The 25,986-nt window shown below is 26.5% G+C and overlaps 4 protein-coding genes across 13 annotated transcripts; 3 read left to right on the forward strand and 1 right to left on the reverse strand.

Moving 5' to 3' along the window:
• The first annotated feature begins 303 nt into the window (after positions 1 to 303).
• Positions 304 to 11,974, forward strand: LOC124432941 (WD repeat domain phosphoinositide-interacting protein 2). Of its 6 annotated transcripts, none has more exons than XM_046982300.1 (11): positions 304 to 3,392; positions 4,008 to 4,090; positions 4,235 to 4,401; positions 4,575 to 4,769; positions 4,853 to 4,969; positions 5,064 to 5,218; positions 5,311 to 5,487; positions 5,547 to 5,654; positions 5,725 to 5,837; positions 7,174 to 7,236; positions 10,024 to 11,974. In XM_046982300.1, exons 1-11 carry the CDS (start codon positions 3,256 to 3,258, stop codon positions 10,137 to 10,139), a joined length of 1,431 nt encoding a protein of 476 aa, XP_046838256.1. In that variant the 5' UTR covers positions 304 to 3,255; the 3' UTR covers positions 10,140 to 11,974. The 6 variants fall into 6 exon arrangements, 4 of the variants coding, with proteins under 4 accessions (XP_046838256.1, XP_046838259.1, XP_046838257.1 ...); XM_046982303.1 differs by lacking the exon at positions 10,024 to 11,974 and adding an exon at positions 8,017 to 8,685 and having other exon boundaries at positions 7,174 to 7,230; XM_046982301.1 differs by having other exon boundaries at positions 306 to 3,392; positions 7,174 to 7,230.
• A 1,526-nt stretch (positions 11,975 to 13,500) lies between these two features.
• Positions 13,501 to 19,184, reverse strand: LOC124432940 (transitional endoplasmic reticulum ATPase TER94). The gene is made up of 13 exons (XM_046982299.1): positions 19,033 to 19,184; positions 17,876 to 18,232; positions 17,529 to 17,721; positions 17,198 to 17,432; positions 16,933 to 17,066; positions 16,609 to 16,857; positions 16,346 to 16,510; positions 16,150 to 16,272; positions 15,836 to 16,048; positions 15,428 to 15,736; positions 15,186 to 15,347; positions 14,922 to 15,076; positions 13,501 to 14,503 (listed from the first exon to the last, which is right to left on the reverse strand). The coding sequence occupies exons 1-13, from the start codon at positions 19,047 to 19,049 to the stop codon at positions 14,413 to 14,415; spliced, it is 2,403 nt and encodes an 800-aa protein (XP_046838255.1). The 5' UTR covers positions 19,050 to 19,184; the 3' UTR covers positions 13,501 to 14,412.
• A 539-nt stretch (positions 19,185 to 19,723) lies between these two features.
• On the forward strand, positions 19,724 to 21,693 carry LOC124433040 (leptin receptor gene-related protein). Of its 3 annotated transcripts, none has more exons than XM_046982541.1 (5): positions 19,724 to 19,841; positions 20,510 to 20,584; positions 20,657 to 20,855; positions 20,937 to 21,079; positions 21,141 to 21,693. In XM_046982541.1, the coding sequence occupies exons 2-4, from the start codon at positions 20,544 to 20,546 to the stop codon at positions 21,048 to 21,050; spliced, it is 354 nt and encodes a 117-aa protein (XP_046838497.1). In that variant the 5' UTR covers positions 19,724 to 19,841; positions 20,510 to 20,543; the 3' UTR covers positions 21,051 to 21,079; positions 21,141 to 21,693. The 3 variants fall into 3 exon arrangements, with proteins under 3 accessions (XP_046838497.1, XP_046838496.1, XP_046838498.1); XM_046982540.1 differs by having other exon boundaries at positions 19,760 to 20,142; XM_046982542.1 differs by lacking the exon at positions 19,724 to 19,841 and adding an exon at positions 20,214 to 20,431.
• Positions 21,694 to 22,390: 697 nt separating this feature from the next.
• On the forward strand, positions 22,391 to 25,896 carry LOC124432970 (transmembrane channel-like protein 7). 3 transcript variants are annotated; one of them, XM_046982385.1, is made up of 10 exons: positions 22,391 to 22,514; positions 22,604 to 22,729; positions 22,891 to 23,213; positions 23,299 to 23,450; positions 23,545 to 23,629; positions 23,716 to 23,864; positions 23,964 to 24,351; positions 24,494 to 25,179; positions 25,245 to 25,369; positions 25,435 to 25,896. In XM_046982385.1, the coding sequence occupies exons 2-10, from the start codon at positions 22,621 to 22,623 to the stop codon at positions 25,524 to 25,526; spliced, it is 2,109 nt and encodes a 702-aa protein (XP_046838341.1). In that variant the 5' UTR covers positions 22,391 to 22,514; positions 22,604 to 22,620; the 3' UTR covers positions 25,527 to 25,896. The 3 variants fall into 3 exon arrangements, with proteins under 3 accessions (XP_046838341.1, XP_046838340.1, XP_046838342.1); XM_046982384.1 differs by having other exon boundaries at positions 22,401 to 22,524; XM_046982386.1 differs by having other exon boundaries at positions 22,460 to 22,528.
• Positions 25,897 to 25,986: the final 90 nt, after the last annotated feature.

Raw genomic sequence — 25,986 nt, forward strand, 5'->3', positions numbered from 1 at the left:
AAATATGAAATTTTAGATGAGTAGTCGTTTCAAATTTTAAATCTTTTTTATGCATATATCATTTTCGAAAAAAGCTTTCTTTGGTATAATTTTTTTCACAAAAAATGAAGCTTTCTACAAAATTCGAAAAAATCAATTCTTCATTTAAACCTTTATCTTTAAAATGAGAGTTTGTTCATTAAAGTCATTCAAGAATTACGCTTCATTTACTCAAGAATTATTGATGATGTAAATGTTGTTTTCAAAATTTTTCATGAAAAATAAGTTGTATATAGTGGCGCCCCTTGAAATCTGCGGTGAAAGAGACGAAGTTTCTATTCCCATTACTGATTTTATTCCTATACTGATATAAACACTTAAGTGGTGTGTGTTTTATTTCCGTAAACTAGCCGATTGCCATCATACGTTGTTTGTGTATGTAAACTAAACTTGGATTTTTTAATCCATTCTAAATACAAGGAAATGTGTTTGTAATACTCATACAGAGAAATAATGGCGACTCACTCGGCTATTTTGTCGTTTATTTTGCCGAAAATAATAATAATATTCTATCGTTTCCCGTATAGAACTAGTCTAGTTTATATTATTTCTATTACTAATAATAGATAATATAACAATATAATAATAAGAATAATAATAAGTAGAAGAAAAAATATATACTTAAATATTGTGTACATCGAATACATCATAAATTATATATGATGATGATGATTTATAAAAAAAGAAAAAACACATAAAAGCACAAGATACAATATCAATCTATATTTGCTAGTATCTCATAAAAACCTATCTCCCCTTTTGGGTGCATTCCATGGCTCACTTCGTATAATGGTTTTTTACGCAGCTCTCAACAAATCGTATTCTCGATAATTTGGAGATATACATAACCAGCGATAAGTATATCTAATACTAATGAAGTATGATACAAATGTGAAGCACTTTTATTTTCGTCTGTATCGTTTCTTCTTGTCCTGCTTTATAATCATATTACCAGTTCATAATACTTGCGTTTATTTTTATTCCATTTTTATTTATATTGATTTTATTTTGGTTCTTGCTGATTTTATGAAACTATTAATTTATATAAAATTCTGTTATAAAATCGATATGAAAAAAATGAGTACTCAGTAGTCATCAATTGGATTGGCAACTAAGTGATTGCGGATTTTGTTGATGGACTTTACACTTTCCGCAATCACTTAGTTGCCAACCCAATATATTGACATCACTGTTTTTGAAATAGATAAATGTAACAAAAGTTTTCCAAACGATTCTAAAGAAGCCGCAGTCGGACTTACTTTATTTCGGAAACTTGTAAAAACTCAAAGACCAGCAAAAGGATCTTAGCAAATACTTATTTAAGTTTAAATACGTATTAGACTTTCTTAAAATAAAGGAATGTTTAAATAAAACATTCTACATTTTTCAGCCATACACAAAAATAGTTAAATAAGATATCGTTATAACCATCGATTCTAAGTTTCCAAATGCCACCATTGACTTTATTATTATAATGTAGAATGTACGTAATACTTAAATGTTTTTATTATTATATTTTATATTAAATTATTATATTATATATAATTATGATAGCAGTAATAGTAGTAGTAATAATAACAATACAAATTGGACTAATTCTAAGGAGAAATCACAAAAATAATAGCGCTGGGAGTTCAATCTCATAGATATAAAACGATCTCGTTTTGATTTTTATTAAAATAATATATAATATATAAATATATTTATTAATTATTATTTTTGCCAAAATAATTAACAAAATTTTGTTTTTTGTCGCAAATTTATATATTAGTTATTATATGTATTAATTAATTTATTTTATATGCATTTTTGTCGCAAAATAAATGTGATCAGCGCTGCACTTACTACGGTCTATGTAGTACAGATTATTGCAAGATGCATACTATTGTTAAAAAAGGATGTAAATATGAGACTGAAAAATGCGAGTTTAACTTACTGAACTAATACTCTAACCTATAATTTAATGAACTAAACTCTAACGAAAGGAGTATACAGATAAGCTTATATACCGATGTGATAGATGTGATGGAACACTGTTCCCCTGTTGCATTTGTAGTTCATATTTTGTCATACTATTATCCATATCGTTGGTGAAACGCTTTAAGCGAAAAGTAGTAGCAGTTTTAATGCAAGCGACATTAGACCTTGAAAATAGTTAATAGTATTTGGAAGAAATATATTAAAACATATTTTATTAATCGATACAATTTTCAACAATTAAATATATACAAATTAAATCTGTATTACAAATTGACTTATGCTAATTTAAAAATTTTTAAGATTACAATGCGATTTATCTTAAAAAAATCTTTATTCTGGTATAGAATTAAATAAAGACATCCTAAAGAATAAATATATTCTAAAAAATTTGGATTACTTGAAATACTCGATATTCATTCGTCGCTGATATTAAAGTTTACTAGGATTTGTTGAGAAGACGATCCAAAAATTCTCTACCAATAGACGAATTCTTTACCAATTAATGATAGAAATAAGCCTACTTCGTAAGAATAGATCAGCATATGATAGAATATGATCAACATACACTTATGTTCAAATGTATTTATTATATATATAAAATACATACACATAGTATCTCTTTATAGAATCATGTGTCGAGGTATGTACTATTAAAAAATTTAGCTATACTTGAAATATATTATAATTTATAAAAACTTATTTTGCTAAAAATGGATATCATAATCATAAGGTGAAAGTAAAATATTGTTTATTGTACGAAATTGAATAGCAAGTAATAAAAATAACAATTATAGTTGAGAAAATTTGATAATAATTCATAGACAGGCTATCAACAGCTGATGATGAGTCTCGCTATATGATTACCATATATTGCTATGGTAACACGGAACATACGGAACGTGGAACAGCGATTCGGTTGTTTCTTCATCTCATAGATTCAGCTGCGAGCATCAGCTGTTCAATATGGAATAGCGGGTACAGTCACTTGTAGGAATCGTTCGAAGTCGAACTACTTGGTCGTGGTCCCTATAATATAAACGCGCGTGCATATGTGTTTGTGCAAGAGAAAGAAGCAGTGAGTTGAGAGTGAGAGTGAAAGAAGGGGAGAAAGAGGAGAGGAGTGGGAAGGAGAGAAAGCGAGAAGAGAGAGCGAAAGCGTGAGGGAGGCAGAAAAGCGAATCAAGGAGAGTAAGCAGACGAAGAGGAGCATTCGTACGAGCACCATACGTGCGATTTATGCAAAATCTCGCGCGCAACGTGGATGTATTGACGCAAGGATTAAAATACGGCATATCTGGCCTCATGAACCTCACAAATCAGACTGCCGATCCTCCAAGTGGTGTTTTCTTTGTTAATTTTAATCAGGACTGCACGTAAGTTTCTTTACGTTCTTTAGAGACTCAAAGAAGTACGATGAAAACGACGATATCCATTCTTTGTTTCCTAACCTTGCTCTCATTTCTATAAAGGTGAAAGAATATTCAAGTGGAATACAGGCGAGGGAACAGCTATTTCTTTGCATTTATAAAACGTGCGATATGGTTTTTCCCTCCGCTGCGCGCATGGCGTCATCCCTCACGACAATCGAGGTTTTTCGTTCGCGTTTTCCTATACGTCGTTGTTTTTCACGTTGCTTTTGTTAACTGCGTCACTCCATTCCTCCTTTCACTGATTAGCTGCGTGTTAACGAGTCACTTTTGTGCTCTTACTTTACTGCGTTACTATGCGCTACTAGAAAAAAATAAACTCCTCTATGTACTTCATTTTGTTTTAAGACTTGCTCCTCGATCCGTCGTTACAAAACAATCAGTCAAAGATCCAGGTTAATATTTATCTTTTATATTTTAATATTTCTTTATGATGAAACAAACTATTTATAATTTGTAATTTTTTTATAGATTTTGAAAGAGGAAGATCATTTATTTATCCATGCTCTTGCATTTATTTTCATTATATACTATAAATGTATAATCTTAATTTATTTACAGATCTTTAGCAGTAGGATCGAAGGCAGGATATAAACTTTTCTCTCTCAGCTCCTTTGATCAACTTGAGAAAATATATGAAAATGGTAATAGTCTATTATTAAATAATTTCCGTACTGTTATGTGAATCTTATTTTTGTCATTAAATATATTTTTTTTATATTTAGTATAATATATTAAATTTATTATTTACTGTATTGTATTTATTTTGTAACATATGTTAATTTCAGATACAGAGGATATATGTATTGTTGAAAGATTATTCAGCAGCAGCCTTGTTGCAGTTGTTAGTTTATCATCCCCCCGTAAACTTAAAGTATGTCACTTTAGAAAGGGAACAGAAATTTGCAATTATAGTTATTCTAATACTATTTTGGCTGTAAAACTTAATAGAGCGGTATGTTATAAAATTATAGTAACAACAAATTATATACATATATATATATATATATATATATATATAAAAATATTCAATATCGTCCTTATATATATATAATTATATAAAGATTATAATTTCTTCTGGAATTTGTCATGTTTTTAAAGAATATTCAATAAAATTATTCTTTACAGAGATTGGTAGTATGTTTGGAAGAATCGTTATACATTCATAATATAAGAGACATGAAAGTATTACATACAATACGTGATACACCACCAAATCTTGCAGGACTTTGTACACTTTCAATAAACAGTGACAATTGTTATCTAGCCTACCCAGGCTCAAATACAATTGGAGAAGTTCAGATATTTGATGCTATTAATCTTGTAAGTACCTTTACATGTGTATTTCAAACTTCTTTTAAACGTACGTTGTGAAAAGTGTATAAAATTAACATTTATATTTACAGCAAGCGAAAACAATGATACCCGCACATGATAGTCCCCTTGCTGCTCTTGCATTCAGTCCAAATGGCACCAAAGTTGCTACTGCCTCTGAGAAAGGGACTGTAATCAGAGTCTTTCATGTATGTTTATTGATGATTTTGATATATATGTATTACTATTTTTTATTATATATATAAAGCTGACTGTTAAAAAGGAACTGTTATGTTTTTGTAGGTAAATGACGGAACAAAATTATTTGAATTTCGTCGTGGAGTTAAAAGATGTGTGTCTATTAGCAGTCTGGCCTTTAGTATGGATTCTATGTTCCTTTGTTGCTCTAGTAATACCGAAACTGTACACATTTTCAAATTAGAAGAACCAAAGGAAGCGTGTGTATTCATTTATAATAAAGTGTTATACATATATGAAATATTTTCTATATAAATATTAATATATATTAATACATCATTATTTTTTATAGGCCGCGACAAGCTCAAGCGGAGGAATCACAAAGCTGGATGGGCTATTTGACAAAGGCAGTATCTGCATCAGCAAATTATTTGCCTTCTCAAGTAACAGATGTTTTTAATCAAGGACGTGCATTTGCTAGCGTTCATTTACCATTTTATGGTTTAAAAAATATTTGTGCCATTACTGTGTAAGTTAAAATAAATAATATTTCTATATTTTTTTTTGTTCACATAAACTTTTTTTTAGGACACATAAGGTACCAAAGCTGTTGGTGGCTAGTGCAGATGGTTATTTGTATGTATACAATTTGGATGTAACAGAGGGAGGAAATTGTACACTTTTAAAACAACATAGGTTTGTAAACGTTCAAGCGAGTTAATATCATAGTGAAACATGTTTATAAAATAAAATTTCAATATTGTAGGTTAGATGGTAAACAAGATGAAGTAGATTGTGCTACTGTTTCTTCAACTGGTTCTGGTTCTGGAGAAGCACAAGCAACAGCTACAGCATCTGTACAAACAGTACAAAATTCAGGTATGATTTTTATACCTTTTGCATTTTTTTATAATAAATATATAGGTTATTTAAAGTAATAGGAGCGAGTTGACGATAAAGATATATAAATTATAATAAGGCTGATAATTAAAATGAAATTTGATAGATAAAAATATTCATTTTATTGCTAAACTTTTTACTCGTAATAACTATAGAACTAATATGACAATCATACATAAATATTTTTATATTTGTGATTTTAAGAATATCTTTTGAAGTTTAATAATGATAAATTAAGATAAAAAGTTTTGCATGTATTTGAATATTAACAAAACATTTATTGTTATATTATGTAATTACCTTCTCAATAAGGTACATTACATTTGCGCGCGCATACACACACACACACACACACACACACACACACACGATATGATACACACACACAGGTATACTTGGCATCTAAAGCTATTGGCCTGTTTCTTTTTTAGTTTGGCAAATCAATTGTATTACTATAAATATCACAAAATTAGTAGATGTAAACAGCAAAACCTTAATTAGTAAAGCAGTATTCTTATTAAGTTGAACAATATATATATAAGCTTTTATTAAATTTGAAGATTATAAACTTACTACTACTTGACTTTTTGTGGACAGCGCGATGATTTCAAATCTAAGCGTTCTGTAAAATAATAGGTAATTGAAATCCTCCGCAATGGATTGTTAAGTATTATATTTTTCTACATCATTTTTTTAGTTGAACATTTAAATTGTATTTTTATAAGTTTGAAAAATTAGAGCTTTAATAACAAACTTTACTATTCGGTTTTTCTACATTATCTTTATCAATTTTAGAAAATAAAACATCACTTGATATCAATATTTATAATTTACAGTAGTTTTGTATTTTATATTCTTAAAATAAAATTATATACTCTAAAAATTTTAAACAAATAGTCACATACAAATAAAATACAAATATAACAATGGATAAATTATTCAAAAATCATACAATTAAAAAAAGATATTAGTATCCTTTTTTAATATTGATATTTACTTTATTAAATATGCCAATAACATAATTTATAATAGATATTATACTAAATATAAGTATATAAACATTTATATTTATGGATAGAAATAATTAAATGAAAAGCATATCATTTGATCAATTTATTTTGAAAGTAACTAAATTAAAAGAACAGATCATTCGTGTGTGCGCATAGAGGAGATCTTTTACTTGCTTTATATTTCCTTTTTCTCGCTTCTAGCCCCTCAGAATTAAATTACCAGGCAATTTCTTCAGGGGCTAAAGGGGAGCCCCAACAGTTGACCTTACTTGATGCAATTTTTTTCTTTTTATTATCCACCGAAGCCTGCATAAATAGCTACGCGGGTGCGTTACGTGGTCGTTCGCCAGACTCCATGTCAGGTACTGGTATGTCCTCTATACTGCCCCTTGTTTTTTTTGTTTGCTCATATTCGCTCTATATGTATAAATTCATTCACCTTCATGCAATTCTTTTGTCCATCATTTTATTGTAAATGTCTGCATTTATACACACAGTGAAAGAAAACAAGCAATATAACAGTAATGCTCATATATTAGCTGGGTGTTAAGTTATTAATATTGTATATATCAGTGCCAGAATATATATTAAAAAAAACACAGTGTTTGGGAAATTATGTAGTTTATTATAAAAAGCTTTCTATTTTATGAATATGCATGTGAACACTATAATTTACATCTCCAAAAAAACAAAGTACTTCTTGCTAGGTTTTAGTGTAATAATATTATCATAGGTTTTATATCAATATATTGAACATTATATTGCAATTTTTAATAAGATGTAAATTTATTGTGTAAACATACATGTTTGTAGTACAGGGTATATCATCATTGATATAAATAATAATGTAACTGTAAGTTTTGGATTGAAAGCTAAACTTTACTTTTTTAATCTTGTCTAATATTGCATAAAGTAGAAATGAATCTTACAAATATATTAAAAAATGTGGAAATTTCAGTCGTTTATATAGCAATATTATTTAATATATTACAGTCATGATAATGTATTAACTCTTTCCCACCGTATAGTTGTAGGCATAATATCTCGTTAGTGAAATTATACAGATGTACGCTCCATCAATTATTGCCTGGAAACCTTAATTTCACAGATTGAAAGTCTGAAGTTCATTTTTTGTTAATATTTCATAGATATAATAAGACTAAAAGTGCCTTATCGGGATTGCCATGATATACGATCGTAACGGAAAAAGGGCATACCGGAATTGTCTTGGCATACGACCATAACAAAAAAGAGTCTTGTTGGGATTATCCCGAAATATGACCATAATGGGAAAGGACCTTGCCGAAATTATTCTAGCATAGGAGCGTAATGAAATGGGCCTTGCCGGGATTATCTTGACACAAAATTGTAATGAAAAAGAAGTTTGTCGGTATTATCCTGGCATATGACAGAAAAGAGTCTTGCCGGAATTATCCCAGACTTCAACAGGAAAGAGTTAATATTTTATTCCCTGCAAAGTTAGTATATATACATCTGAAGATACTCATCAGGGGTATTTGTATATAATATTTGGCGCATTAAAATTGATATTGTGTGTAAACAACTATTCTACCCCCTCAAAAAATCAATAAAAATACAAAGCACTATTTATATCCCAATTTTTTAAACAATGTAGCAATGATTAATCTTTCAGATGTGATACTTTAGTTGATTTTAACAGCATATTCAATCATTTATAAATATATTTTTGGAAAAAAATAATTTCAAGTTAAAATTATATATAATTCTAAATATATTTTTCTGTACAGTTACTATTTTATAAATTAATTGCAAAACAAAACATACTTAAATAAATCTGAATTATTTTACATTTAGACATTAATAGGAGTCCTTGTAATAAAGCATTTATTTATTCCTGTGCCTTTTTTATTAATTGTCATGAATTTAAAAAATTATAGATTTTTAAGGTCTATACTTTTTAAACCACTAACAATTTCTAGTAAATATATTTCACCAATAGTGTGGTGCGTACAATGATCATTGAGATTATTTAATTGCATCTAGATACAATATTTACTGAATGTTAAAAATAAAGTGTTAAACATTTTTATTTCAGGAGTATGGTAATTTTGAGAAAAATTGTTCAAAAGAAAGTTATTTGATTTCAAAGGGAATATATTATTGTTGGCATTTATTGTTTTTTATTTAGTTGAAGGTTTCATTTATTTCAAGATCAACTTTAGAAATAGGAATCTACATTTTTGATAACAGCAACATATTCTATGTAAAGAAACAAGTAGATTTTGTCGAAAATATTTTTGTATGCATCTTCAATTTTCTGATATATTTAATAAAATATCTTGCAGTTTTTGAGGAAAAATGTTTAAATTTCTAATAAGCAATAATTATAATCAATCGTCAATCGTCCGAAAATTTCTTTATTATTTATTTACATTATGTTTACGCCCATACTAATATGCACACACATGCATGTCCGCACATTTGTATGAAAAAAGTAGGAAATAATTAACACGCTAATTAAACACTTTATTTTTCCTACACAATAACATACAGATAGTTCTAAGAATTAAATATATTAGCACTAAATAAACATTTTTTATTTCTTGTACTTTTCCTCAAAACCTGGTAGTTATCGACATTTTTTAATTTCCAAAACTTTTTAAATATATTTCGTTAAATTGAAAGGATAATTTAAAATTTATAAAAAGATATTTAAGACAAAAGTTTCTATTTAAAAAATCAAAGTTGATTTTGAAATGACTTTGAAAACTTTCATTAAATAAAAAATAAATGCTGTATTGCCCTCTTAAAATTTGATAATTCTTGTCTGAATTTTTTTCAAAAATGCCATTTTCGAGATAAATATTTGTAATGTTTTATTTGGAACATGTGGTATATATATATATTTATATAGATATGTAAATGATAATCAATTGTTGTATTATATATAAATTCTTTGTGATTATGATTTTTAAAATACTAATAGTATACAAATAGGTTTATTGTATGATATAAAAGTGAAGTCATCTACAAAAGTGTCTAGATGCAATAATACATCATGTACCATTGAATTCAAAATACATATTCAATATTCAAAATACACATCTTTATCGTTACATCCGCTTAATACAGACTAATAAAGAACTGTAATTTATGTAAACATGGGTTTGTAGAATCAGAGAAATATTATGAGATGATAGCAGCAGCCGAAAGTCCACCAAAAAGTAGAGGACCATTCCGACTGGATGATGATACAGAATTTCCTCCTGTTACACAAAGGACAGATTGAAGGTGGTTGGAAAATGTGAAGAGCATATTAAAGTGCAGATTGTTCAGAATTTAAGAACGTGTTTCACACTTCGGCTTCAGTAAGATCAACAATTAAGTGACATCACCAAGAATGTTGCACATTTAATATATAAGGAAATTGACAAAAGTAAATCTTTTTACATAATCACCTATTTGTTTTTAATGTACCAACATAATTCTTTCGGTAATATTACCGTATCATCAAATTAAAAATTTATGCAATATCTTTTCACTATATATTAGAAAGCATGTAAGTAGTTATAGAAGATATAGTAATTCAATTGAGGTTGTTTATTATACTATTTTGAAGAAAATATGTAAGTGCTATCATCAGTATTTGGTAAGAATGTTTTCGTAAATTTACATGAAATAATATTTAGATAATAAACTATTTTTACCAAATATAAACGTTCGTGTTAAAATAAGGTATAAAAATAAGTGCAATTTATTTGCAAATATCAATCAGAAATTAAAATATATTAAATTATCATTAATAATTATTCAATAAGGATCAATTTATAATTCACTTATCTAAGTTGATCTGTTTTTGAGTTAAAATTTATCTTTTTCATAGCTCTCTTGGGAATCAGTAATAAAGTTATGGGAATGCTATTATATTTTACCAGAAACCAATTGCATTGGTCCTTAGTTATATGCTGTTTATATAACATTCTACTGTGTTTATAAGTATATATATTTATATTAAATATTACTCATGTATTTTCTTGGATTGCTGCATTTTTAGTTTTAGTATTATTGTTCGTGTATGATGATTAACGAATGGAGCTTTTTTTTAATAGAAGAATAAAAAACAAAAAATAATTATACTTGAAAAGTTTCAAAAATATGAGATCCTTAGTAAATTTTTAGGTAATATAAATTTTTCAAGAAAAATCACAACTTCCAATGAAAGTGTGAAATAATTATAAATGATTATTTCATAAATGTTTGATAAAAAATTTAGGATTTCTATAGCATTTTTTTTAGAATTTCAGACAAATTTATATTTTTATGTACAAGATGGAGTTCTCTCCATATTAAAAAATTGACACATAGAGTTATACAGTTTATGTGTAAGAAATATTAACCAATTTTAATTTGTCATTTGTCAACAAAAAACAAATTTCGAGAGAATATACATGTGATAATTAGGTTTTTTGAAAAGCAGATATACAGTTTCTTTAAAATCTTATATCTTGTTTTTGCTATTTGTTGATGTAACATCGTTCATCTCTTAATTTGGAACAAAGATGTATATTATATTGTAAGTTTTATTTATATAATAATCTTTGTATCATTTAAATTCTTTCATATTTTTTTTTCTTTAAGTATCTATCCCTTACTTTGAGCATTGCAATATGGTGGCTATAGAATAAGTTCTTGATTTATTTATGTATAATTATGTAGAGATGTTAGATGATCTCTAGTTTTTGAAGTTATATTTACAAAAACTGTACTTTAATATTATGAATAACTTTTCTACTCATAATTGGTGCCAAGATATAATTTCTTTTTAATCGATACTTATATTAGTAAACATACCTCTAATATTATATGTTTGTTTAAATAATATTAGAACAAAGCACCATTTTATGTATTTTGTCATAACACTTTTTTGCGTATAAAGTAATTTGGGAACTACGTAACTTCTAAATTATATTAGTAAGTTTTCTTTTGAATGAAAGGCACTTGGTGCAACAATTATTCATTAAATTGTATTTCAATGATGTGTCTTGCTATTTTATACTAACGAGTCTTGTTTAGTGAATAGTTATACTTTTATAAAAATAAATAAAAATGCTAATATCTGATATACATATATTCATGTTATAGCTTGAGCATTCAGAATATTACCTCTAATATTTCTTATTAATATATGTAATCTTAATTGATAATTAGACAAATCTTTACCTTTCCTTGTCAAAGTTTTGTTTTATTATCATGCCGATAAATATTTTTTATTAATTAATATAATTGAAAATAGAATATATTTTACTCTTATGAAGTTTATTTATCTCATAATGTTTGTTAATAAAATATTTAATTCTTTCATTTTAAAAATATTATACAATAAAGAAATAAATGACAAATAATTATTTTATAAAAATTATTTAATTTTTAAAAATATATCTCAATAAAAAAATATCAAGGGTAAATAATAACGCACAAAAAATAATGTAATTGTATTATTGCCATCTGTAAAATTAAAATATATATATTATTTCAATATATACTTGTATTGTATATGTATATTAATATATCATATTTTCCTGATATTATTTAAGAGCAAGAGTAACATAAATTTAAATAATTATGCAATGTTTCATGTGAAAGAATTAGTGAATGTCAATGATAAAAAATACTAAAAAATAGTATAATATTTATACATGCTTAGAAAAAACAAAATGAATGATTTTGTGTAACTATTAATTAAATCACACAATTATTATTTAAATTTACTAACCTAATAAGTATGTGTAGACTGTAGATCACAGAGACTTGTTATAACTTAGCGATCTATCAACGGAATGAATCTGTCACATCTTTCTCAATGTTACAGTTTGTCGATGAAGTGGTGTCAATCACGTTTATTTCGATATCACGTCGACAGAACTATATCAACCAGTTTGGCAACGTCGACTTTCTTAATATAATGTATCTTTGATTGATGTATCTGTTATGTCCAACATAAGTAAAATATTCTATATCAACGCTGAAGCAGCTGTAAATAGAATTATTCACATAAAATCTAAAGTTAGAGATTGAGAAATATGGACATTTATGAGCTAGAAAAAAGTGCAAAGAATTACCTAGTAAAAGTTTGCCCAATGAGGAAAAATATACTTAAATAATATTTAAACTGTTCTATAATTGATTTCATTATATTGAAATTATCAAGATATATTTATACTCTTAAAGAATCAACTATACCCATTTCACTTTCTTCAATTAGAAAAAGACAATTATCGTTGACCGTTTGAGAAAGTAAAAAAAATATGCAAAAGTTAAAACTTGCGATGTTTATTAGTAGAGAAAACCATGAACTTCATGACAAAAAAATTCGAGTGCCATAATTCTAACAGTTCTTTTTATATTAGCATTTATATAATTAGACAAATATTGAAAATCTAAGTGACTAAATAAGTATGCTTTCAATACATTAACATAAAAGAATATAATGGCTCCACGTGACCTCGAACAGCGAAATGTTAGAAAGCGATGTACTGCGATTATACTATTGGCTGAAATTATTAGCGTAACTTAATTTAAAGTGATTGAATATAATAAATTCAAAATAATGAAGACCATGCATTTTACTTTAAAAAGGACTGAAGAAATTCTTTTGTAATTTATAGATAAATTTACTACTAAAAGACATCTGTAAATTCATCAATATACATCACCAGTTACAACAATTTCATTGACATAGCATAAACTTTTATGATACTGCATCCTTCGAGCGTGTATAACAAAACATATTTGGAGGATACAGTGATAATGCAGCAAAAGGGTCTATCTTTGAATAGTTAAATATAATGAATTCTACTATATACTCTTCCCATGAACATAGATCACATATATAATTGTATAAAAAAATTTATAAATCATGTGAAATTTGTATACGTACATCTATTTATGCAAATTTGATGAAATATTTATAAGGGCAGTTTATGTAGTCCGTGCATTCACCATACATGATTTAAAAAGAATAATAGTAATAATGCTTTCATTGTGCAATCTGAATACTTCGAATGTGTTGCTTGTATATTAATTAAAAGTTTCTTTTATTATTGTTCTTTATTTAAAGATTATTCATGAAATATAATATTATTAAATTTTATACTGACTTTTTATGACTAAAAAATTAGTTTGCTAAGTTTGTCAAACTAATTTTCTAAAGTACCAATTCCAATATGGTTTTTTCCGTTGTGATATTGAATCAATACAAGCGAAAATATTAACACAAATAAAAATCTTTCGAATCATATTCAAATATTTTAATTACATACTGGTAAATCGTTGAAAATTAAGATGTGACATTAAAGTAATTCTTAATTTATATTAATTAAGGTACAGACCCTGTCTACACACATAGAATCGTACACTTTGCATATAAAATGTCAGTCATTCAATTAGTTTATTTAGTTTTGAGTTATTTAAATTTCATTGAATCACTTCTGTGCAAAATGTATAGCAACAGACAGGCCCTTTTGTCGTATGTTCACTGCACTTAGATGGAAAGAAACGAAGACTTAGCTATAAAGATCATCATCTCCATCATCCTGGAAAGTTTGATCACCTTGTGCTGTATCTTGACTACCACCAGCTGCACTTTGTGGAAATCTATAAACATTAATTTATTATTCATCCAATGTCCATAAAGGTATACAAACCGTATATTATAGATCAGATATTTTGTTGCTTATAATATTTTTTATATTATTTGAATATTTAGATAATTATACAATTATATCTAGTTATATAGAAATATATATTTCTTTATATAGTTTAGTTAAACATTAAAAAATATCAATTTATAACCAATATTCTTAATATATAATACAAAAGATGAGATATCTTGTGATGGCCGTAATGTGTCAATATAAACTGATGTATTTAAATATATGTAAAAATACAAAACTTGAGTATCTTGAGCACATATGTATCATATAATAGATACATTCAATATATGTCTATATTTATACGATTTTAAAGCTATATATGACTTCTTAAGATACTATTTATGATTATAAACACACACCTGAAGTTCGTTCCAAATCCTCGAGATTGTTGAAGAGTTTGTGCAAACATTTCATATTTTCGAATATCATTATCAGAAACAGAACGTCTGGCAAATCTCATTGCTTCTTCAAAATGTGCTCTAGTAATTTCTGGCACAGGATCATCTTCCTCCATCTATGAATATTAAATGAACAAGAATTTATAACTGACATTGATAAATACAATATAAATTAAATAAATATAATATATACATACATGCATATTAGTTAAACGTTATACTTACATCCATTGATACAGATGGATTATTTGCACGATCTTTTTCTCTGCTAATTTCCGTCTCAATACATTGCCTAATGGCAAGTTTACATGCACGTTGACAAATTTCTGTTAAATCCGCTCCGGAAAATCCATGAGTTACTTTGGCTATATAACTCAAATCTACATCCTAGAATATTTTTTCTTGTTATTAAACTATTCAAAAAATATACATATTACAATTAAACTATATAATCTATCATTAATTACTTTAGCAACAGGTGATTTTCGTAAATTGGCTCGGAATATTGCTTCACGAGACTTCTCATCTGGCAATGGTATATAAATGAGTTGATCTAATCTACCAGGTCGTAGAATAGCTGGATCAATAATATCAGGACGATTAGTTGCTCCTATAATGAACACATTTTTCTTTGCGCCCATTCCATCCATCTCGGTTAAAATTTGGTTTATAACACGATCTGCGGCTCCGCCGGCATCACCAACTGTGCCTCCACGAGATTTTGCAATAGAATCAAGTTCATCAAAGAACAATACACATGGTGCAGCTGACCTTGCCTGTAAACAACAAATAAATTATTATTTGCATATTATTTACATTATATTTTACATTATATATCAATATATATTATTAATTTTATATTAAGTTTAACTTACTTTATCGAAAACATCTCTAACATTGGCTTCTGATTCACCAAACCACATAGTTAATAATTCTGGCCCTTTGACAGAAATGAAATTTGCCTGGCATTCATTGGCAATTGCTTTGGCTAATAGAGTTTTACCACAACCTGGAGGTCCATAGAATAATACACCCCTTGAAGGTTGCATGCCAAATTTCAAGAATTTGTCAGGATGTTCAACTGGATACTATAACTCACAAAATGTTATATTAATAAAAATAATTTCATATTTGTGTATATATATAAATACGATACTTCGTTATTAAAAATGTATTGCTATCATCTTACCTGTACCAGTTCTTGTAATTCCATTTTAACATTTTGTAGACCTCCAATGTCATCCCATGTAACAGTTGGTACTTCGACAATAGTTTCACGCAATGCACTGGGACTGCTTTTACTCATGGCATACTAAAAAGAAAAATTAATTAAAAAATTAAAATGAATACACAATATTTATAGAACTGAAAATCAGGATTATTACTTTAAAGTTTTCCATAGTAACGGCAAGAGATGATAATACTTCTGCGTCAATGTGGTCATCTTCTAAATCAATGAGATCCATTTTTTCACGAATTTGTTGTAAAGCTGCTTCAGAACACAATGAAGCCAAATCAGCACCAACATGTCCATGAGTTTCTGCAGCGATCTAAAGTATTGTAAGAAATCAGTTAAAATATATATTTAATAAGAACAGGCGTATCTACATTATTTTTATACCATACTTGATGATAATTTTATACTTACCTCTTCCAAATCTACGTCATCTGCGAGTTTCATATTTTTTGTATGAATTCTTAGAATTTCTAAACGTCCTGTTGCGTCTGGTATACCAATATCAATTTCTCTATCAAAACGACCAAACCGACGAAGGGCACCATCAATACTGTTTGGTCTATTAGTAGCAGCCATTACAATGACATGCGAGCTTTGTTTCATACCATCCATCAAAGTTAACAGCTGCGAGACTATACGTCTCTCGACTTCACCATGAGTCTATATAAAAAATATAGAAGATGCTGTATCACTAATTATATAAAAATGTATAAATATTAATCAATTAACGAAGACCTTTTCCCTTTTAGGAGCAATTGCATCTAACTCATCAATGAAGATAATTGCTGGAGAATTTTTCTCTGCTTCCTCAAATGCTTTTCTCAAGTTACTTTCTGATTCACCGGCAAGTTTACTCATAATTTCAGGACCTATCAATATATAAAATAATATAAAATATGTATTATACAATTTTAACATTGTTTATATACATATAATACCTAATATTTTAATTATATTTTACATTGAAATATTTACAAATTTTGTTTTAAAATACACATACCATTTATAAGGAAAAAGAATGCTCCAGTTTCATTTGCAACAGCACGTGCAATAAGTGTTTTACCAGTACCTGGTGGACCATACAGCAAAATACCACGTGGAGGTTTTACTCCAATAGCTTTAAAGAGAGATGGATGTCGCAATGGTAATTCTACCATTTCTTTGATTTGAGCCAACTGTTTACGGACACCACCTATATCATCATAACCAACAGCATTAATTGCCTCCTCTTCTTCCTGTAAAGACAATTATGTAAATTTATATGTAATATTTGTAATATTTATTTGATAATTGTATCATTAGATAAATTCAAATATTCATCTAATACTAACTTCTCTTTTTATAGGATCGCCTTCACAGTGAATCACAGTATCTGGTGCAACTATACAAAATGGACCTGGATCAGTTTCAACAACTTTGAATTCTACTGCTCTCATACCACCACGAATAATAAAATTATCATCTTTATGAAGTGGACGATATGCTTCCAGAAAGTATGGTTTCAAATAGACTTCAAATAAGTTTCTATAAAATAATGAATATTATTAAAATAAATAATAAGTATTAATAATTTTTAATAACTTGTAAAATAATCAAATTGTTAAAATTATATACAATTATAAAATTATGTACAGTATATTAGGATTAAATTATTTATAATTTATATATACAAATTTACCCAGCAAGTCCATCTACAGTATCATCCATTGGTAATATATGAATTCGTTTACCATATTTTACTTCAGGACAAGCATGAACAGATACAACATCACTTAAACGAACACGTAAATTATTTCTGACAACACGATTCATACGGATCTTTTCATCTGGACAAGTGTCGTCTGAGAGAACAATGCATACTGTCTCTTTACGTCTTTTTCCTCTTAATAATACAGTATCTCCACGAAACAATAGTAATTCGTCCATTTTTGCTTGTGAAAGAGCAACTACAGAATTATCATCTGCAGTTGCTTCATCTACAATTAATCTATTGGGTTTATCCTTCTTACGAAGGATTGCTGTCGCCAAATCTTCTCTGTAATAATTATAAAGTATATCATAAATACATAATAGTAATTAAACTTAACAATTATTATTATAATTTAATTTAAAATAATTTTATTAAATTATTTTTCATCATATTTAATAGTTTAAATAATAATTAGTCATCAATAGAAACTAGCAATAAATTATAAAATATATGCAACTATATAAATTATATATTATAAAGTGTTCTTTTAATTGATTATTCAACTTTAATTAGCTTGACATAGAATATTACAATATTTAATATATATGATTTAAACATACATTTATTAGTAATCGATATAGATTCCTAATACATAGATCACATTATTATTAAAATCATTAAATAAACATTTGATTATCTCAGGCATCCTATATTTTTTCATGAAAATCTTTATGTTATTCTTTAGAATACAATTTAAATTTAATATTTAATTTCGAATATCAAACAACTTTGATTTGACTGATTGTTAAAATCCCTTTGTCACGCTGAACCTACCACCATTCAGTCATGATCGCTCAAATGATAAGAGGCATTCGCATCATATAGAATAGTAACACTGACAAAAAATAGATTGAAAAAAGAAATCGATTTTTGTTCAGGTGGAATCTAGCAGTCGGGAAGAAATAAGATATCTATATCTTAGAAAACATAGCCTTGCGACGACATGATGACAACGTAAAATTGAGGCTCGACCGACGCACAATTATCTACGTGTCTTATACTCGAATAAAAAAAAACAGCGGCAAAAATGACAAAAATCATCATAGGTACAGAAATTTATCCTACGTAATTATATTTTCACTTACCCTTTTGTATCACCCATTATACGCCTGATTTAACGAAGGAAAAATGTATACGCAACGGTCACAATTCGATCTATGGAACTCGCAACTCAGCAACAATATCACCCAGTCCAATGATTATCCCACATTCGAAACTGTCATGGCTTGCGTTGGACTCCCCACCATCAAATTTGTAGATTAAGATGCGCGCGCATAGTCAGACTGTTTATTGTTAAATATCGATGATTGGATATCATTATTCGCGCGCGCGAAATCCTCCAATTAATAATTTACAAGTATCACTTCTACTATGTAATTGGAAAATTTTTTTTAATTTTGGGAAGATCATTGGATGGATTTTGTTATAAATATTAATTCGAATGATTAGGAAAATTAATTTTTATTTGTTTTAAAGTTGTTTATAACATAAATAGATCATTTTGTTGATTAAGACACACAGTTGATTACACTTTCTCAATTATAACAAATGCTCACGTATGACTCATTGAATAAAAATCTTTAGGAGAAAAGATATCTATCTGTACGTAATACAGAAACTTTGAATTCTGTCATCAATAAGTAGTAAAAATACTTTTATAACAATTTGCAAATTATTTCCATGAAATAATATCTATTGTTAAAATTTTTAATTCGACCAATGAGAAGATATATTCGAACTTATGCTAAATTCATTACATTGACTTGAAATTCCTTACTGGCATAGTGTGTTAGGCTTTAAATAAATTACGTCATATAGTCATATGTATGTATGAAGTGAGAGTTCGATAAATATACACACTTGTCAAATTGATCTGCAATGGCCGGAATAAAAGGTTATTCGGCATGTTCTTGATCGTCTGATATGCGATTTTTCACTTTGTGAAATTTCGAAGAAATGGCATCAACGGGAGGAAGTTTCTATATAAACTGTGAAACGCGATATGAAATATCGAAACATAACCTTCTTGCTTTAATTGTCACTGTCAAAAATTTGTATATACTTCAATTTTTGCTTTAAATTTCATAATTTAAATATATCTGTTTTTCAATGTCGAACGAAAGTGTATCATATTTATACTATTTAATTCGTCATAATTATAGTCAACTTCGTCGTGTTCAACATGATATTAAAAAGTGAGGAGAGAAAGCTTTGTCCCGAAATTTCTGTTATAACTTGTTTTTGGTTTAAAGTCAGTAATTTTAACATGTATTTTATACAACTCTAGCTATTTATAAGCTAATAGCTTATTGGCAGAAAAATAAAATTTTCTTATGTAATAGACACAAATGTACTTATATAAAACAAAATAATAGTATAGTCATATATTTTAATATATAAAATATATCAGTTTAATATTTATATAAAATTATATCATTTTTTGTTTCATGTTATGTAATCTGCTACCCATTATCATTCAACAGCGTAAGTGCTTTTTTATAGACATGTAAATATTTTATTTTTTGTCAGTTAATTGGAATAAAGTAATTATATATATTATAGATTGGTTCTTCTGGCATTCTCAGGCTCTATTGGTATGACATTAGTCATCCTTGGTTGTGCATTACCACAATATGAGTATGTTCTTTGTATCATTTAATACTATATTTAAATATATTTAATAATATTAATTATAATTATGTCTTTCAGAGTATGGTGGCCATTTTTTGTAGTTTTATTCTATGTATTGGCACCAATTCCAACAATAATTGCACGTCGTTATACAGAAGACCCAGCAAGTAATAGTAATCCATGTTTAGAGTTGGCAATATTTATTACAATAGGATTTGTTGTATCTTCATTTGCTCTTCCTATTGTATTGGCACGAGCACCTGATGAAAATCCAGTTGTAAGTTTTGATTATTATTTTTTCATAGTTTAATTTTTTATTATTTATTAGAATTTAATATTTGGATATTTATTTTTACAGATACATTGGGGTGCCTGCTATTTAACTTTAGCAGGGAACGTTATTGTTTACTTGACTTTAGTTGGATTTTTTGTAACTTTTGAACAAGATGATGTAGATTATAATATGTGGTGAAGTGATACTTTATTGTACTTACAAAAAAGGTAAATATTAAAAATTATTATTATTATTGCTTATTATTCTATGATTTATGTATATTTGTAGGTTTTCTATGAGATCATTGAGAGAAAGAGAGAGATAAAGAAAATCATGCAATGTGCTGACTAACAGCTATGTGTTAATACTAAAACAATATAAACCTATTGTACACTATTTACATAATATGAAAAAATCGATTTTATTATAGCATAGTTGATATTGATATTATATCAACTAGTATAATAATAATGCACTAATATTAGAGAACATGATGGCATAATACAGCTTGATGATCAAATTATAAATTTTAATCTAAGAATAACACACTTGTCATATAAGAAACATATATCTTTTTATTGATAGAATTATCAAAAAATGTAACAATGCAAGGATATATGAAGTATATATATAACTTTTATATATATACATATATATATATATATATATATATATATATATATATATATAAGTTTTATTTTTTATTTAATATAAGAAAAAACCTTCATAATTATAATAATAATAAAATTAAAGTTTATTATTTGTTGTTATATCTTATGCTATCCTATAAAAATAAAATTCGCCTAGGTACAGAGGTGATTAATAAAAATTTCTTATTAAATATAGTTTTACATTTCTATAAAACCATTTCATAAGATACATTTCACTCGAAAAGTTTAGGTTAGTCAATTTCAAAATATTTTTAATTTATTATAAATAAATAAAAATAGATATTAATTTTTGCGATAAAATATGCAATTTTTTAATTAGAAGAAAAATACTTTTCCAAATAAAACTAATTTATTTAAATAATAAATATAGTTCAATGAAATTTAAGCAAAATATTAAAATAATATTTATTATAGTATACATACATTACAAATATATTCTATAACAAATATCAAATGAGCCATAACATTTAACTTAATAGTTACATATAAAATAAAATAGTAACATCTTCTTATGCGATTATAAGTAAAAAACTTGTAATTGAAAGACATAAAAACATTATTTGCATTATATTATATATATTTGTTAAAGAGTTATATTATTAAAAATTTATAATTAAGCAAAGAAATGTAAAATGTTTTTTAATAAAAAAATGTATTCAAAAATTTATATTTTGTTTTTAAAAAATTTATTTTTTAATAATAAATAAACTAAAATATTGAAATGATCCTGATAATGACAATAAATTGAATATATATAAAGTTTACACATAAATTTAATCAAAAAACTTTATATCTACGTATAATGTGAAAACTGGAAAGATTCAATTATTATTGTATATAAAATATCGTTATTCGTTCCTGAAATGATTCATTCCACATATCTATAACAATGGAAAAAATTCATATCTGACACTTATCTTAACATTATAACCAACATTAATATCTTTAAAGAAGATCTGTCATAAACATTTATTATTAAACACAGCAGAATGTAAGTTCACGTAGGTAAAAATAAATTTCCTAAAAATTATCAATAATTTCATGTAATTTTTAAATTAATTAATTTAATTAATTTTTTAGCATATGTAATAAAATATATGGATTCAAATGTGAATAATGATAATATCCCAACAATGGATATTACAGAATTGCATAATACTTTAGACACGCAAGATTATGTGCAGCAAAGTTCATCACGATTTCCATGTAAAAAAATAAATATATATAATGTTAATAAACTAGAATAGAATATAATAAATTATATAATATAATTTATTATATTCTATATAGAATTATAGAATTATAGAATATAATAAATTATAGAATACAATTGTATCATTATAATTAAAACAATTATCTGGTTATAGTACAGCCTGATGAAGATAATATCCTGAAAGATTTAGATTCTGTAATCCCATATGCAACTTGTCATACGAGAAGATCCACAAAAATATCATTTAAAGAGCATGCAGAAACTATTGTATCTCGTTTACAATGCAGCAAACGACTCATACAAGACGATTTAACTGCTGAACAACTTAGAATAGATATCTTAAAATCTATGCCACAATGTTTAACAGTAAGAAGATTGGTGAAGTCTAAATTACACACAGTGCAACAGAGATCAAAAAAGAAATCTATTAGCTACTGGAAAAGACTGAAATATAAAATCAGTTTCAGTTTCCGAAAGGTTTTATATTATTATATGATAATTACTTACAATGAAATACATAGGCATATTTCTTAATTATAAAATAAATTTTTTTGTAATGTAGATACATATAATAATTCAAGATATTGGGCAGAGTATGGAAATTTGGTACCATATCATAAAATCAATAGAAGGTCAGTTTGGAAGTGGAGTAGCTGTTTATTTCAAGTTTTTAAGATGGCTAATTCTTTTAAATATTATTTTTTCTCTCATGAGGTATTTTCTAATATTTATATTTTGTTTGTTTAATATTTATATTTCGTAAAAAATTATTTTTGAGAAATTTTATATAAGTTTTGTACATTTATAGCATTATTTTTATTGTTCTTCCACAATCTTTGGATCAAGTATATTTGCCTTCATCTATTAATGTTTTGGATTTTGTAACAGGCAGTGTAAGATTGTTAACATATTATTAACCAATAAAAAAAAGGTGATTTCTCATTATTAATAATAAAAATATTATTTGTATATATCGCAGGGATTTTTTGAAAATACGATAATGTATTATGGATTCTATAATAATGGTACAGTGGAAAAAATGGTTAACAGTACATACAATATTCCTTTCGCTTATTTTATTACATTACTTTGTGCTTATATATTTACATTCATTGTACTTTCTGTTAAGTAAGTAATATTTAATAAATTCATTATTAAAATTTTATATATAAACATATGTTTTATCTATTTTATTTATCTTTTATATAATTACATTATTTGTTGTAGAGTAGTGTTATCTTATCGGAAACGTTATATTGAAATTCGTGAGAAAGTACAGTATTTCTATTGTAATAAAGTATTTTGTGGATGGGACTTTGCTATATCCTCTACGAAAGCTGCAAATTTACAATCTATATCAATTTATAGAGAATTACAAGAACTTTTAGCAGAAACAGAAAAGCATTCACGACAAAATTGTCTTATAACATTTTGTATTATGTTTGTACGTATAATAATTTCTATAATCACTTTTTTTATGATATGTGGGACTAGTGCAATATTATGGGTATTATTAAACATACATGAAACGGATAAATCGAAGATATCAGTAATGATTCTACCTGTGGTTATTACAATTGTTATGAATATATTTTCAATAATTATCTCTTGCTTAGTGAGTATATAATACTATTTTGTATATGATTATATTTATTACTAATTGACTATTGAGTATATAATTATATTTTGTGCGATATTAGTTTAACTATTTAATATAATTATAAATAGAAAATTAAATATATTATTTTTTATTTTAGGCACAAGTTGAAAGATATAATAGTAAACGCACTGAACTGTATGTAACTGTGATTAGAATTCACGCATTAGCTGCTATAGTAATTAGTACCCTTCTTGCTTTTTGGCTAATACATAGCACAGATGGCTGTTGGCAAACAGAATTAGGAAAGGAAATTTATCGACTTATATTTTTAGATTTTATTATCTCTGTTTTCATTTTATATGTAATTGAGGCAGTGCGTTCTATTATATATTTAACAGTTTGGAAAGGAGTCGGAAGAACAAAATTTAATATTGCCCGTAGTACATTAAACCTTATTTATAATCAAATGCTTTTTTGGTTAGGTTGTTATTTTAGTCCATTATTATCCGTAATAATCATTGTAAAAATGATTTTAACTTTTTATGCAAAAAAGCATAGCTTATTAAACTATTGTGAGCCATCTTCAAGACCTTGGAGAGCAGCACAAACACAGACTCTTTTTTTAGCTCTTTCATTCATTGGAATAATTAATGTATTGATTATGATAGGATATATCATTACAAATGTACGAAGTGATGAATGTGGGCCTTTTAAAGGACATAACTATACTTGGGAATATGTAGTTGATGGTGTCCTTGAACTAAAAAGGGATAGTGATTTTTGGCTACTTATAAGTGAGTTTGCAAGACCATCAATTGGAGCAGCTGTATTGATTGCAATGAGGTATCACTTTTATTTATAAATTTACTTTTATAAATTATTTCTCATATGTTTCTTTTATATTACAGTGTTGGAGTCTATTGGCTCAGAGCTAAAGCACAAGCAAATAAGGAAATGTTGACAATTTTGCAAGATATGCTCTTTTTACATGCACGAGATAAGCAATTTCTTTTTGCTAAGATTACTAATGCAGGTAAATGATATATGATATAAGAAGAATATGTAAAAATTTATTCTAAGCATAATATTTTATGCTAGGTAAAATTTATAGACAAAGCCATTTAAGATCTTTTAAGTGTTATATTACTGATGAAACAAAAAATTTTACTTTATCAAATGAAAGAGAATAAATATCATGCAGGAAATGTGGATAAAATATTTTACAAATTACGAATTAAAATAAGATACGAAATATACAATTCAATAAAATGATAATATAAATATAAATTTTTTTTTTTCTTTTTTTCTTTTTTTTTTAATCCTTATTGATCATATATGACGAGATATTGTAACTTTACGATAATATATGGTAATATATCACCGTAATATATAGGAGATAACCAAACTGAATAAGAATAAAGCTTCAACCTAATAGCTGATTATGTACAAAGCATTAATGTTCATTAAGGTTTAATTAATGATAATTTATATGTATATATATCTAGAAAGTATTATTTTTATTATGTGTCAAATAATCAAATAATGAAATAATCAAATAAACAAATAATGATTATATTTTTAATATTTTACACATTTATATTATTTTTAAGTAATAATGTTTATATGAACATATATATGTTTTAATTATAT

The sequence above is a fragment of the Vespa crabro genome, chromosome 2 (assembly GCF_910589235.1).
Source record: "Vespa crabro chromosome 2, iyVesCrab1.2, whole genome shotgun sequence".
NCBI classification, from domain to species: Eukaryota; Metazoa; Arthropoda; class Insecta; order Hymenoptera; family Vespidae; genus Vespa; species Vespa crabro.